A 16,148-nucleotide genomic window follows, 5' to 3' on the forward strand; every position below is an offset into this window, starting at 1 on the left:
GAATAACAACAATAGGAAATTTAACGATGTACTTAACTAACTAATATATAAATTGTCAATTTTTAGTTGAAAGAACTGGAAATGATTATTGAAAAGTAATTAACAACTTGATGAAAACATGACACTAATAGTATTGGTGAGATAGTCTAGATCCTAAAGGGATGTTTAATAATCTTAGTTCATAGTTGGTATTCAATGTTTGTACAAGTAAATGAAATTGATTTTTCTGATGAATCATGATAAGAATGCTTATAGAGTATTATTCTATATTTGATAAGTATTGAGATGTTTCTCATATTGACGATGTTTCATGATATGTTGGTATGAGGGCGATCATGCCCATGTGGTTCATATTTATATAGTTGTTACAATAGTGATGATGTATACTTATGATGATTATGATATGCATAGGCATTATGATGTTATGTCGAGGTATATGGACATATTCATTTACTACGTGATGATAGGTATTTAACGTTGAATACTCATGATGGATATGATATGCATAACGCAGCATATGAATTATGATGCTATAATATGAGGTTTATTGACATGTGGTTCATTTATTATGTGAAGTCATGATATATCTTTGATGCAAATATGTGATAGTTGCATACAAATTTATGACATGCATGAGCATGCAGTTCGTTATTTTGCGATTAACAATGATGAATGTTCTCATGATGACATGCAAGACTTAGCATGTGGATTATTTTCTATGATACTATGATGGTATAGCTAATGCATTGGTTGCATGTTGAGATGTGGTCTCTGACAGAACTCCACAAATGGGCCGAGAGGGCCAGTTTATTTGATGATCTCGTGCGAGCCCATATGCACGAGGGAGAATAAGTAACACCATATGGGCTGGGGACAAACTCAATCAACACTACATATGTCAGTGGTTCCTTTGTCTTGTATAGCTCTTGATGGATAGCTCTTGAAGGGCTATGGGACCATCTTGAGGAGGCCAAGTGCCTGATGTTCTAGGCTAGGTGCTTATTATTGGATTAGGATGTCGAAGTCTGGTGGGGGTGTAAGGACTTCGATCCCTGGGGCTGTGCGCCTTAGTAGTTGTGGAGGGAGTGGGCCAGCCTTGCGAGATGCTTGGAGTCATTTAGTACCGTACCAGATGCCTGCCTTGGGGTAGATGAGGTCTGAGTTGGGCGCGAGCCTTGGGGCCAGCCTTGGACTAGGATACAAACCGGGGAGGCTTATGCCTGGTTCTGAAAGTGGGAAAAAGGACAAAGATTCCTTGGGATTTCCTGGGTGTTGTGAAACTTTCGATGCCTGCTGGTTATACTAGTTCAGCAAAGGGTGTCGACAACATGAAGTAATAAATAACAAAATAAAGTGTTAAATAATTCAACTTAACTTTGGGACGAAGTTCCTTAAAGTGGGAGAGTATGTAATGTCCCTTAATAATAAATAATAAACAATAAAAATAATAAACAATGAATAAAAAAATAATAAAAATAAAAATAGTAATAAATAATAAATAACCATACTAAAGCTCTAAATAAATATAAATAGAAATAAAACAAGAAAAAAGTAAAAAAAATCAGTAAATCTATCAAAAAAAATAAAACAAGAAAGTAATAAAGTTGCATGTAAACACATGAAGTGTGTGCATGTGGTTCCCCTTCCAATGTTTGCTCTATTTATTAGATGGTGAGGAAGATGGGAGGCATTCCATCATTCCAAGATTCTATCATTCATTCTCTTGGGAGAATAGTGTTCTAAGACAAAGGATTCCCTGGAAATAGTATGTTGATTGAGGGCTCGGGGGTGTCCAGTTGTAGCAAGACTTTGCGCAATTGAGCCTACAGTTGGGTGGAGAGTTGTCCCCAAAACCTTGTTGCAGTGAGCAGACTTCAACTGAAATCATAGGTAAGTGTCTCTACTCATAGTTTTGAACTTTGATGTTAATTAGTTGATATGTTGATTATAAATCACATGATTAATATAATTAATTACATGTTTTTATTTCGGGGATGTTACACCAAGAATACCATTATAATGGAACATGACACTCTTAGTAATTGGTGTGTTTAATTTTTGTAAGTGTGATTTACTTTTCCTGCAAGTGTGGTGTGTTTTTCTAAATCATTGACCTGTGAAAGTGTCTATATCTTGAAGTGCGACAACCATTATATTACTACAACTTCATGACACATAACATATGGCACTAGCATAGATTGTGCATGACAATTCACAAGTACCAAACAAGCCTCGAATTGACAATTTAAATGCACATATGATCAACTGCACATTAAGATAATTAGAAGTAATTGAAAGCCTATTTGAGAGCCCACTCAAATTGGACCTTGTTGGTTGTGAACATACTCTAATTTTTGTAATTGAAGTCTATAAGGAAATGAGTTCAACAATGTAATAAATGAAATGTATGGTCAATATTAACAGGATCAAACAAGACATTAGATAGGTGTAGAACAAGATTGACCATGTCAACTGTTTTATGGCTATTTAGAAGCCTAATCCCAAGTTAAATAGATCAGATACTTTTTGGTAGTAAACTTATTCTATTTGTTATATTATATGTTGATTGCTCCTATGAATAAATTGAGCTCTAAAATTTCAATAGTGGATTTTTCTCCTATCATCTAGGCTTCCCACTTATTCTTAGTGTGTTACTGTGTATTATTTATGGCTATGTTTGTGTTGACATTATTTTTTTATCATTATTCTCTTAGCTATAATCTATTATTGTTTAACCATAGTTAAATTTTCAAGAAATTGATTTACTTGTTTTTACTTTATTAGCCAATTATTCTATCACAAAAGCATGTTGATTTTGTTTCACAGGTTGAGCCCCATTTAAGCCCATCATTTGACAGGTAGTCCCATGAATTCCAAAACCTTATAGAGTGAGGAGATGCCACTAGCAAACCTTGAAGTGAGGTTCTATACTACAGGTCCAAAAAGACCTACAATGATAGTTTTATGGCATTGAAGAAGTATGATTGAAAGACCACTCCTACTAACCAATAAGAAGGATAGCTACAAGGAGAGATCCCACATCCAACAACCATTGTGATCAAGGTTTTCAGAATGAAGATGTGCATATGAAGATTTCAAGATATTAGATTGACTACAAAATTGGAGAGAAAGTCCAAACAATATGAAGTATGAAATAAGACCTTAGAAAGGTCAACAAAGGTTAGTCAAAGAGTTTGAGGTGTCATGGGTGACATGTATAGGAAAGCAGAAAGATAAGGTCCACAACAAGTGCCAATTTGTTAATTTTGTGGTATGTTTTATGCTTGCAACATTCACTTGAATGTCTTATTAGCTCAATAACAATTTCACTTTAGATTCCAATAGAAATCACAATAAACTTCAACAATCACTTAGCATATATTTTAGATCATCATTGACAATAATTGTAGATAGAACATCATCAACTATATGCACAAGAAGACGAGTCAAGACAATGAACAAAGACATTTAGGCTAATTCCGGGGAAAAACGTCATAAGGGGGAAAACCCAACTAATCCTTCTTATTGATTAATATCAAAGGTTCAACAAAGAGAGAAGATTCAATTTAGTACAATGATGATAAACAAGAAGCCCAAAACTAATCAACAATAGTCATGTTTCAAGTCTACAATCTTTGAAGTGGATAGCAGCAGTCAACATGTCCTAACTAGTCAAGTCAACAATGGTCAAATACTAGTGAAACAACCTCCAAAATTCTTGGTCAAGGCAACAAGAAACTCGACCTCTTCAACATGTCAAAGTCAACGCAAAATAGAGAGAAGAACAGTCAAATTTTGGTCAACTATCTACGATTTACCCTGCAGTCAACGTTGGTCAACTTGCCCAAAATTCCTCATTTTGTGTGCCAATGAATGCGGCCTACGCAAATAGAACCTTTCCAAGTCAAAACACAGTCAAAAGGACCAAAAAAGTCTTTGGTCAACGCTAGTCAAATTCAACTATAGAAAGGACAACACATTAGATAAAATAGTCCAGAAACCCTTCACACGTGTGGAGAAGACATTGCCTCAGATGTTGTACGAACTAGTTAGATGAGGGGAGAGAGAGAGAATGTGTTGAGATGATGTGCCAAAATAAGGTGAACTTGACTTATATTTATAGTGGACAACATGGGGTCAAGGGTCATGACTCTTGACCAAGTGGGCTGACTTGAAGATCACTGAAGGTGGGGCTGACTTGAAGAAATGCCATTTGTAGGTGTGTAAATTTTCTAATTTTTTAGACCAAGGAAGATGCCATCAAGGGTGATCCAAATGTGTGAATGAGGCATCAAGGAGGGGCTTCCAAGTGGGGGAATTAGACCCTATTTTCACTCTTTAACAATCCCTCTCAACTAGGGATGAATTCCACCTATCAACATCCATCCACTACTATGCCATCATGTACCATCTCTGCAACTTGTCTCATCTCTGCTGAAGACTAATATCATAGCTCAATAAGAAAGGATTGAAAGAGGGTGGGTCACAAGAACCTGCCACACTCATCAAGATGACAAAGGCAAGTCCTCATGTCTAGGGGGTAGAACCCCTACCAGGCTTTATCCTTAGTGATCAAGTTGTTGAACATCATGCATCCTAGTCATAGGGAATACAATAGTACCTGATGTGTTTGTCGATAGTACTAATTAACCCTAACCACTTTTCCCAACATAATGGCTATCTGAGAGGTACTTCCCAAGAGTCCTATACTGCAAGGGTAGGATGTATGTTGGGGTATCCATAGGGGAAGGTGAACCACTCACCATGTTCTCATATAACACACTCCATAGGGGAAGTTGAACCAATCACCCTATGCTCACACGCAAGGGTATGTACACAAGGGAAGGTAAACCACTCACCCTGTGCTCATATAGCTCTAGGAAGTACCACGGGCCCCTAGGAGCTCCCAAATCTCAATGTCCAAATCAATTGGGACCCTCATGGGAGGGTCTTTCCATAACTCCAAGTCTCTCTCTAAAGGCTAAGAACTTGGCCTTTCCTAAAGGCTTTGTGAAGATGTTAGTAACATGTTCATCCATCCTGATGTGTTGGAGCCTTTTTGCTCCCCATCATACCATATCCCGGATAAAGTGGTTTCAGATATCAATATGCTTGGATTGATCATGGAACACAAGATTCTTTGAAAGGTGAATCCCACTTTTATTATCGCAATAAATGATGGTGGTATCCAGCACATGCTCAAATAGCTCACTGAAGAGCTTCCTCAACCAAATGGCTTCATAACAAGCCATAGAGCTGCAATATATTCAGCCTCAGCAGTGCTTAGTGCAACGAGATTTTGTTTTCGAATCATCCATGAAATTGAAGTATATCCCAAAAAGAAACAACACCTAGATGTGTTTTTTCTATCCATCACATTTCCAGCCTAGTTGGTAGAAATATATCCATGAAGTCTCAAATCCCCAATAGAGTACCTCAGTCCATGGTTGATAGTACCATGAAGATATCTCAGAAGATTCTTCACAGCAACCCAATGGACATGATGAGGCTCAACCATAAATTGACTCAATGTAGTAACAACAAAGCATATATCGAGTCATGTGTTCACCAAGAGCATCATAGTTCCCACTAATTGTTTATATTCAAAAGGATTTGCCAATTCTAGACCAGAAACACTTTGACATAACTTTTTGAAATTCAGTTCCAACTGTGTAGTCACTGACTTGCATTCCACCATGCCACATCTCTCTAACAACTTCACAATATATTTTCCTTGTGAAAGGAAAATCTCACCTCGCTTCTGCTAGACCTGCAAGCCTATGAAGTAGTGCATCAATCCTAGGTCCTTCATCTCAAATTCAGAGGTCAAATCCCTCCTACATTGATAGATGAGAGGGTTTGCACCAGTCAGAAATAGATCATCAATATACAAGACCAAAATAAGTGGCATGTCCTTTTCAACCTTGAAATATAAGTTCGGATCAACATAGCTCCTTGTAAGTCCCAACTTCATGAGATAACTATCAATCCTCTCATACCAAGCCCTAAGGGATTGCTTTAATCCATAGAGGGCTTTCTTTAACCTACAAACATGTGTCCTTTTATCCTTCTCTTCAACCCCTGAGGTTGTCCCAAGTAGACTTCCTCCTTAAGTGATCCATGTAAGAATGTGGTCTTACATCCATTTGATGTAGGCTCCATCCTTGATTTGCAACAAGAGAAATTATTGATCGTATAGTGGTGTATCGAGCAATTGGTGCAAATATCTCATCATAGTCAACTCCTTCCTTTTGAGAAAAACCATGAGCCACAAACCTTCCCTTGTATTTTTCTTCACTTCCATCAGCTCCATGTTTAATCTTGTAGATCCATTTTGAAGTGACCACGAACTTGTCCTTGGGTCTAGGCACCACTTCCCAAACATTGTTTTTCATGATCGACTCATATTCCTTAGCCATAACATCTTTCCATACCTGGTGCTTCACAACTTCTTCGAAAGTGCAAGGTTCAGTTTGAATGATATTATTTCAGGATTCTTAGTTTCCCAAAATGTTCCTCTAGGTGCAACATGTTTTTCAACATCTTGAAGAGTTTCTTGAAGCCATAATGGTTTTTTTCTTGAGGTAGTGGTGTCTCAAGGAGGTGGATAAAGAGGATCCATCAGGCCATCAACATCGACCATAGGTTCATTCATCGAAGGTTCTTTTTGTTTTTTGGCGACATCATCATCCTTCCTTGAGATAGGGAGGTCCCTTGTTTTTCCAATGGCAGTGTCTTCATCAAAAGAAACATCTCCAATCACACCCATGTCTCTTTGACCATACACATAAATTCTATATGCCTTTGAATCTTCACTATATCCAATGAATATACCTTTCTTCCCAAAGGCTTCCAACTTGTTTCTTTTCTCCTTTGGTACATGAAAATATACAGGACAACCAAAGATTCTAAAATGAGAAACATCATGTTTCTTACCAGTGAAGACTTTTTTGAGTGTCTTGAAATTCAAGCTTTGATGAGGGCTCCTATTTTGAACGTACACAATAGTGTTCATAGCTTCTCCCCATAAAAACTTTGATAGACCTCGATCATGGATCATGGCAAGGGTGGCTTCCATAATTGTTCAATTCTTTCCTTCAACAAATCCATTTTGTTGTGGATTATATGGAATGGTTGTCTCCCTCTTAATACTTGCCTCTCTACAAAAGTCATTGAATTCATTAGATTCATACTCAGTTCCATTATTAGTTCTCAATGTCTTGATCTTCTTTCCTGTATGATTCTCCACCAAGGCTTTGAAAGAATGGAACCATCTAAATACTTCATCCTTCTTCTTCAAGAAATAAATCCAAGTCTTGTGGGAGAAATCATCCACAAATATTGCATAGTATAAGTATCCTCCCAATGAAGTCACGGGTAAAGGACCAACGATGTTAGAATGGATCAATTGAAGAATATCAGTTGTCTTGCTCTCACTAGAAGGGAATGGTCCCATTGTATGTTTCTCAGTTGCACATCCTTAACAAACTCCTTCATGATTCATATGAAACTTGGGCATCCCTATGACCATCTTCCTTACACCAAGTAAGGCTTGGTAATGTAAGTGAGCAAATCTTTGGTGCCATAGCTCACATTAAATAGACGTCTCATTAGTCAAAGCTCCCAAAGGACTTCCATCAACCCTAAACCTAAAGAGTAAAAGCATCTTTAAAGTTCTTATGTCATGCACGTACCTTTCCATCAATGAAAGCTACCTTGGAACCTTTGTCTTCCATTGCAGAAATAGACACCAAATTCTTCTTCAAATTGGGCACATACAAGACTTCCTGAAGATTTATAGTTTGACCATAGTTCAAGTGAAGAGTAATAGTTCCTATCGCTTTCATGCAGTAGGTGGCATTGTCTCCAAGAATAATATTTAGATTAGTCTTCCTCTCAACTAAATTTGAGAGAACCTCCTCATATCCAGTGAAATGCCTTGAGGCTCCACTATCAATTATCCAATGATCCAAGGTGTCTGGAGGAGAGGCAGTAGATAAAGTAGAAATGAGGTAATATTCATCTTGTTTTTCAACAACATTATTTTCATCATACTTGGCATTCCTTATCCTCTTGGGGGGTCGATGATTTCCTTCTTGAGTAGCAATACCATTCAATTCTCCTTTGTTGTTAGACCCATTGTTTCTTTTATTGTTGTTGTTGTCCCTTAGAGGATTCTTCTTGTTAGGACACTCTCTAGCATAGTGGCCAAACTTGTTGCAGTTGAAGCATCTTCCTTTGCCTTTTCCTTTGAATCTCTTCTTAGCTCCTTGACCCTACCTTCTTGAATTAGATGGACCAGCATCATTTTTCCCTTGAGCATGAGCAAAGAAAGTAGTAGGTTCACTTCCATTGATAGACTTATCTCTCTCCATCATCCTTATTTCCTCTTGAGTGCATCTAGCCAATAGCTCATCAAAACTAGGTATCCTATCATTGTTGAGAATGGTGGTGACAAATGTTTCCCATGGTCTTGAAAGACCTCCAAGTGCAATGAGGGTGAGTTCCCTGCCAGTAGTAACTTCTCCAATAGACAAAAAATCATTCTTTGCTTCAGTTATTCCCATGAAATAAGCTTGTATAGACTCCCCTTTGTCCATTATGATATCCCTCAATTTTTTTTGAGAAAAATGATTTGATTTGCATTGTTGACTTTGAACATCCCTATCAACTTATCATACATTTTCTTGGAAGTTCCCAAATAAAAAATATAAGAAATTAAATGCTTATGAATGGAGTCAGCGAAAATTTTCTTAGCTTTGACCTCACCTTTTCTATACTTTGATCTAGTAGCACCATGTGCATTTGAAGGAGGCTCCACCACTTTCACTTGCACATAATCCAACAATTCATGTTCTTCCAAGGTCAAAGCAAGAGTCATATTACAGGCATGATAATCTAACTTTCTATTGAGCTTATCTTCAATCTTGAAATATGAGGTAGCAGTCATGGAGACCTGTCCCAATAGTCCTTATCCAACAACAACAAGTATTTCAACAGTGATTGCTTACTTCTTCCTTGGGCTTATCTTCACCTCACCTCTGATACCATGTTAATTCTATAGTATGTTCTATGCTTGCAACAATCACTTCAATGTCTTATTAGCCCAATAGCAATTTCACTTTAGATTCCAATAGCAATCACTATAAACTTCAACAATCACTTAGCATATACTTTAGAACATCATTGACAGTAATTGTAGATAGAACATCATCAACAAGACACACAAGAAGACAAGCGAAGACAATGAACACAAAGATTTAGGCTAATGCCAGGGAAAAGCCCCACAAGGAGGAAAACCCAACTAATCCTTCTTATTGATTAATATCAAATGTTCAGTAGAGAGAAGATTTAATTAATACAATGATGATAAACAAGAAGCCCAAAACTGATCAACAATAATATTGTTTCAAGTCTACAATTTATGAAGTAGATAGCAGTAGTCAACGTGCCCTGACCAGTCAAGTCAACGACAGTCAAATACCAATAAAACAACCTCCAAAATTCTTGTTCAAGACAACGAGAAACTCAAACTCTTCAACAAGTCAAAGTCAACCCAAAACAGAGAGAAAAACAATCAAATTTCGATCAAGTGTCTGATGTCTAGCTTGCAGTCAACGTCGGTTAACCTACCCAAAATTCCTCATTTTGCATGTCAATGAATGTTGCCTGCCCAAACAGAACCTTTCCAAGTCAAAATGCAATCAAACAACCCCATAAATTCCTTGGTCAATGTTGATCAAAGTCAATTGCAGAAAATTCAATGCATAAGATAAAACAATCCATAAACCCTTCGCACGTGTGGAGAAGAAGTTGCCTGAGATGTTGTACGAACCAATCAGATGAGAAGAGAGACAGAGAATGTGTTGAGATGATGTGCCAAAATGAGGTGAACTTGACTTATACTTATAGTGGACAATGTGGGGTCAAGGGTCATGACTCTTGACCAAGTGGGCCAACTTGAAAATGACTGAAGGTGGGGCCAACTTGAAGGAATTCCATTTGTAGGTGTGCAAAAATTCTGATTTTTGAGACCAAGGAAGATGCCATCAAGGGTGATCCAAATGTGTGAATAAGCCATCAAGGAGGGGCTTCCAAGTGGGGAAATTAGCCCCTAGTTGCACTCTTTAACACAGTCCAATATGTTAAAAAGTTTCCCGCTGTAGGATTCATTTGGTGAGTAAATTTTGGTGGATCATTTATTCACTTTTGGTACCCATTGTCAATGTTAAAACGGGGAAATGACACCATCTAATGGGTTAACTTCAAAGGTACAATGTAGGATGCCACACTAAAGTGGTAATAAAGAATAGAGGATTGATAACCTTTTCTCTACTAGGAGTACATTGTTTGATAGTTCAAGGATACATATGGATGCCTAGACTTGAATACTAGCAAATTGCCAATTTCTCACAAACATTAGGTGATCCTTGGGAAGCCTCCCTTGTGATGAAATTCCACTCATGAGCAGGAGCAAGATTGTTGAAGTGATAATGGCAATCTCCCTCATTGTTGCAATAGTGTGAGTCCTCTAAGGCCTGCTAGATTTTGAGGCATCCAATCCCATAGATCAATGTTAACCACAATGTTGAAGTAAGTCAAGGTACAAGTACTAGCCATCATACTAAAGCAATCCAATAAGATGCACTTTAAACCCAGGTCCCACATCCAAGTGTGCATGTTGACTCAGCTTTGAAGATATGCAAACTCAATAGCCATCTGAAAATAGTGCTCTAATTGCCTACCAAGATCATATGTAAATCCATCCATATCCAAGAAACCATCCACATAACACATATTATTGGAGCATAAGCCTGCTAAAACCCAATAGTCATAACCAAATCTCGACTTTCCTCCACGATGTTCTCTTCATAAGGTTGAATAGAGTCATCAAATAGAAGATGAAAATAGTTATCATCCCAAAAATGATAAATGTACATATAATCGTCATCACAACCATCCTCTAAATCATACCAAGAATATCTTTCTTGGTTATACTCTTCCCTAATCCAACAACATATGATCATAGAGTAAACATCGAAGATTTCTTTCATCAACAGTAACATATTGCCATTTTTTAGATCCATTAGGGTTTGAGAATATAAATTTTCAATGGCCATAATGTAGAGGAAATTGATCAAAAGAGAAACATATAATATACCGAATCAAACCTTTGAAAATCTTCTATCCAATGGTGTTTATCTGATGGCAATTTAAAAAAATTGTCTAAATTTATCAGCTCTGCAGTCTATGTAGTCATCATGAAAAAACCCTGAAATAACTTATTTCAATCAGTGATATCATGACCTCCCAAACTCTGATTGAGACGATTTTTTTTCTTAAATCAGTTGTTTTTTATCAAGAGGTACTCAGTTATACAACCATTTTTGCCAAGTTTTGCACCAAAAGCTACAAAAATTGATCTAACTGTCGCAGCCATCCTTTTGTTTTTACTCCTTTGAAAACCTGCAAAATAGAAAAGATTCTGTCCCTTTTTTGGCTGAAAAAGTGCTCTGATACCAACTGTTAAGTACCACAAATATAAATATATAATTACATACAAAACATCCAAGAATAATATAGAAATTCTTCACTCTTTATTAATATAAAAGCCTTGAAGTAGGATAACACCTTACAGTTGATCCTTTTGTGGAAGGAATTTACTCTTGTTCACTTGCCTCTTGGAGGAGGCAACCTCCTAATGAGCTAAGCTCCAATCACAATAATTTATTACCATACTTATAATTATATTTATAATACTATCTACCTCCTTCGAACATTCTATAGAAGGAACCTTTTAGTGGATGGAACTTTCTAGTAAGCTTTCTTTCAATATGTGTTCACACTACTAAAGAGGTCTTATTTATTACTGATGGTCTTCATTACATAGCAATACCTACACATGTACCATTATTCCCTTCGGTACCTCCTTAGTTACCACATAGTACCTCCTAGGTACACTAGAAATCAGAAATGGAAGGACACAGTTTGAATTTATCTCATTCTAACATATATACAAAAAAAAATTAGCATAAAAACAGACCTGTTATCAAAAGAAGCATTAAAGACCCAGAAAGGCAAGATCAAAATCGAGGAAGAAGTGGAGAGGCATGCCTAACTCTCTCTATATATTCTTAAAAAACAGATCTTTCAAATGGATAGCTGTGGTGGAAGTTGCTTGATTATTTTATTTTCTTGTAGTGCCAGTCTTCAAACCTAATGCTATTAATGATAAATAATAAATAGTAGTTAGATATGTATGTTTTTTTAATTAAACTGTAGATCAGTTTTTGTTTTCTGAGTATCGGACAAACACAAGCCATGTATATTTGACTTCTGCTTTAATATTAATATGTTTTTCTTTCTTCGCAAAAATACATTGCAATTTCTCCTTCACATGGGGGCCAAGAAAAAGGCAACACTCTTGAACTGAGAAAAGCTATAGCTAGCTTCTAGTTGTTAGACTCAGAATTTGAAATTTCGGTGTTACGGAATTGAGTTTATGGTTCTATTTCCATCTCCATTTTTCCATACTAATCCTATCTAGTTACTAACGTCGCAGGCTAAAGAGCATTAGCAGAAAAGTTTCTTCATGTTTAGTGGGATGTGACCACCTAATGCATGGTTACATTAAATAGTGTGGCAAACACTTGCTTTGGTTAACACTTGTCTAAGTTTAATGTTAAGCCGTTTGTTAAGGTTAATCCTGATGCAATGCTGATCCTTAAAATCTCATTGTGGTTCATGCCCACTTGTGTCGGGCAGTTTGAGGTGGCGCAACACTGAAATCTGTCCCTGGTTTAGTGATATGAGTTGGTGCACACCACCATCCTGTCCGGCATTCCTATCATCAAAGGATATAATTTGTGGTTGATGCTCCCATGAAGTCTAATTCAGATATAGTACGGATGAGTCATTGTGCATTATGAATCTAACTGTATGGATGAGTTAGTGTGCATTATGAGTTTAACTCTTATGGACCCAAGGAATGCACTGACATGCTAATTACTATCGCTGTAAAAGCCCAAACCAACCAAGTCTATTAACAGCAAACAAATATCTCTGTGATACCATGTTGATCTATAGTACAGAAAATTTTCTTCTCGAAATAACAACATTATGATAACAACAGACTTACCTATAACAGCCATAGATTCAGCCACAACAGCAATGGATTTTACTGTGCAAAATAATAATTCGGACCACTGGTCTGCTTTTATGTTAACTTAAAATAATCATAACAAGCACTGCAACAGCAATTATAGAAATTGGGAAACCAGGTAGTGAACAAGATTGCAGAAATATTCAACAAATATTATTATAAAAGGACTATTCAGCTACACACAAAACAGGAAAACTTTCCTAAGAACGTATAGTCACAAGCTCAGGCCCAAGAGCTCTCTCACAGATTCCCATACAAGCATTCACCCAGATATCCCTACTCTAAGCCTATGAACTTTTTTATAATGAGAAGTCTCACTTTTGCTTCATTATCTTTCTCAGCTAGACCAACTGAAAGAATCTGAGAGAAAGCCTTGGCAGGAAAGATGGCATGATCAGTGTTGGACAGGTGAAATTTTAAACTTATTAACAAGGTAAATCTCAGCATTAATTTTCACACCATTTTAGAAAAACGGCCCTAGCAACCAAGTGATGAAGGGGCAAACGGTAGCAAATTTCAACTAGTTATAAGAATGACTAATACCTCCTTACCAATTTTCTCAAATACGAGGCTGCTGATTCTGATCCATTAGGCTTCTAGAATGCTTCTTACCAACATCCCAAGGGAGAAGATATTTAAAAAATTATGCAACAAGTCCTCTCAGATGTGCACAGCTCACTGTAGATGTTGCACTGAAAACTCATGAAGAAAACAACAAGAAAGCATTTGCAAATAGTTTAAACCCAGTAAGACCAAAAATATCAATGGTTCCCATCCCTCCTATGTGTGGAATGTCAGCTCATCTGCCTTTTTCCCTAGAGATAAGGTTTCATCCAAAAGAAGTGGCTATTTGGAAGCCACCGTCAACAAAAAGTAGACAGACTTCTTATGAGCGTCGAACGACATTCGGACGAGGGAAGGTGCCAATGATTGTTTGCCTAGTCAATCATGCATCAGAAGCTGTGTTTTAGAGTTGGGGCTAGGGTTTTGCTTTACAAGACGTGTGATTGAAATGGATCTCATTCCATTACCGCTAGGAATGGTCTATGAAAGCAGCAATAAAAGTCATTACCACAGACTTTTTTCCCAAGCAAAGAAACAGAGACCATTGACAATGCACAAAGAGAAAGTGTGCAAACTAGTCTCCAATGTTTAGCTTGTATTTTAAATGTATTAATTCCAGTTAAGTTTCATAAATATAGTAGATGTGGAAACAATCAGATCATACTACTGTAAGAAAACATAAGAATTTAAAGTCCCTACGTATGCCTATGGGATTTGAATATTTAATTTACAGGTTAACCATGATTCCAACAGTCAAAATTTCACATCTATCCCATCACATTTTAAAGGGAGGACCGGAGGGAGAAATACATGATCGTTGCAAAACTATTAGCAAACAACAAATTATCTGGTGATGCGAGGATATTTTTTTCATGTTTCAAAAACGTGTTACCTGATGCATTCCAAGAGGCATTTCTCTGTGTTTGTATTACAACTCAGTATACTTCAATAGTGCATGTTGATCGTGATTGTGATAAACTGGTCAAAACAGAATCCCAGGCCTGACCTGGCTATGTCGTGACCCAGAGTGACCTGGCTGTGGCATGACCCAGAGTGATTCGCAGTCATTACTCATGTGGGTCGGATGGATCATGGGACTGGATCATAACAGACAGATGGTCCCATGGTTAATGTTCTTAAACAAAGCGCACTAATGAAACTGTGAGGATGCTTGGAAGGTTGCATTGCACTAAGAACACTCAACACTTGTAACGACTCTTGATCCTACACTCCAAGCTGAAACAAGACACTAACAGAGGATACGAAAAAAGAAACTTTGGAGGAAACACTGCAGTATGCATCAAAAAGTCCATGTTCTTCTGCACCTTATCCATGGAAGCTTTTAATATAAGTGGGTGCCTCCTAACAAACTCCTTGATGTCATCTTCAAGGAGGCCAACACTTGTCAAATGCTTCAATTTATTTTCCCAAAATTCAGGCCCGTTTAGTTTTGAAGAGATTGGATATTGGGACGCAGAGTTTTCTCGAGACTCCCGTTAAGCAATCTGGATCCATTGGATATGACATTTCCCAAGTCTTCTGCAGAAATGTCCAATGTTTTCATGAACTCAATCTTGGGTTTCAACTGCCGAACAGCATTGAGATAAAGAATAGCTGCGTTTCTGGTAATAGACTTCCTTACCTGGCGCTCTGTGAATCCCGAATCTCTCAGTAACTGTACCGCTTGTTGGGCTGTATGAGCTGATCTCGTCGCAACCAAGGATGGCCTTCCTTTAAGGATAGTTGAGAGCTCAGACTGACACAATCCACATTCGTTGAGTAAGAATTCCGAAACGGGACATTTGTTATCGGCTTCAGGGTAGCTTGTGGACTTGCCTTTATCAGCAATAGTTGTAGAAAGTCGTGATAATTTTAACAAAACAATCCGGAGAAATGGTGAAGATGGTGCTGCAACAGCTGCCGCCAGGGAGTGACGCTGAGATCCCAATGATGAAGCCAAGTACTGCGCGAACATGGTCATTCCTGAAGATATAGTGTGAGGGATTCCTCCAATATGATCCCATAACAAACCGCTGAAAAGAGGATTGGTGTGATTCGTATAGAGATAAATATGTTTGTTTGTTATATTCTATACATATATATGCTACATATGAAAAGAGGATTGGTGTGATTCGTATAGAGATAAATATGTTTGTTTGTTATATTCTATACATATATAGTCTACATACGAAAGGGAGGGGACTAGGGCAGGAAAAATATAAATTACATATGAAAGATAGGGGAGTGGGAAAGAAAAGAAATTTGAGTTTGAATTTAATCGAGGATAGGAATTTCACATCTGATGCATTACTAAGTTTTTATAATTTTAATACTAGTTTTAATCTTGTTAAAAGAAATGTTTATATATATATATATTAAATAGAGTATTGTATTACCTAAACAAGATTACATAAAAAAACAA

At 37.2% G+C, this 16,148-nt stretch overlaps 1 protein-coding gene across 1 annotated transcript; it reads right to left on the reverse strand.

Annotated features, from left to right (window-relative positions):
* Positions 1 to 15,170: 15,170 nt before the first annotated feature.
* Positions 15,171 to 15,707, reverse strand: LOC149240369 (transcription termination factor MTEF1, chloroplastic-like). Its single transcript, XM_089370154.1, has one exon. The coding sequence runs from the start codon at positions 15,705 to 15,707 to the stop codon at positions 15,171 to 15,173; it is 537 nt and encodes a 178-aa protein (XP_089226280.1).
* Positions 15,708 to 16,148: the final 441 nt, after the last annotated feature.

The sequence above is a fragment of the Pinus tabuliformis genome, chromosome 8, assembly GCF_031772625.1.
Source record: "Pinus tabuliformis cultivar Carrire ecotype Pingquan chromosome 8, CPIR1, whole genome shotgun sequence".
NCBI classification, from domain to species: Eukaryota; Viridiplantae; Streptophyta; class Pinopsida; order Pinales; family Pinaceae; genus Pinus; species Pinus tabuliformis.

What these genes read in the sequence shown, in the direction of transcription:
- LOC149240369 (XM_089370154.1), bottom strand. Translation starts at nt 15,707, where the DNA reads ATGACCATGTTCGCGCAGTACTTGGCTTCATCATTGGGATCTCAGCGT.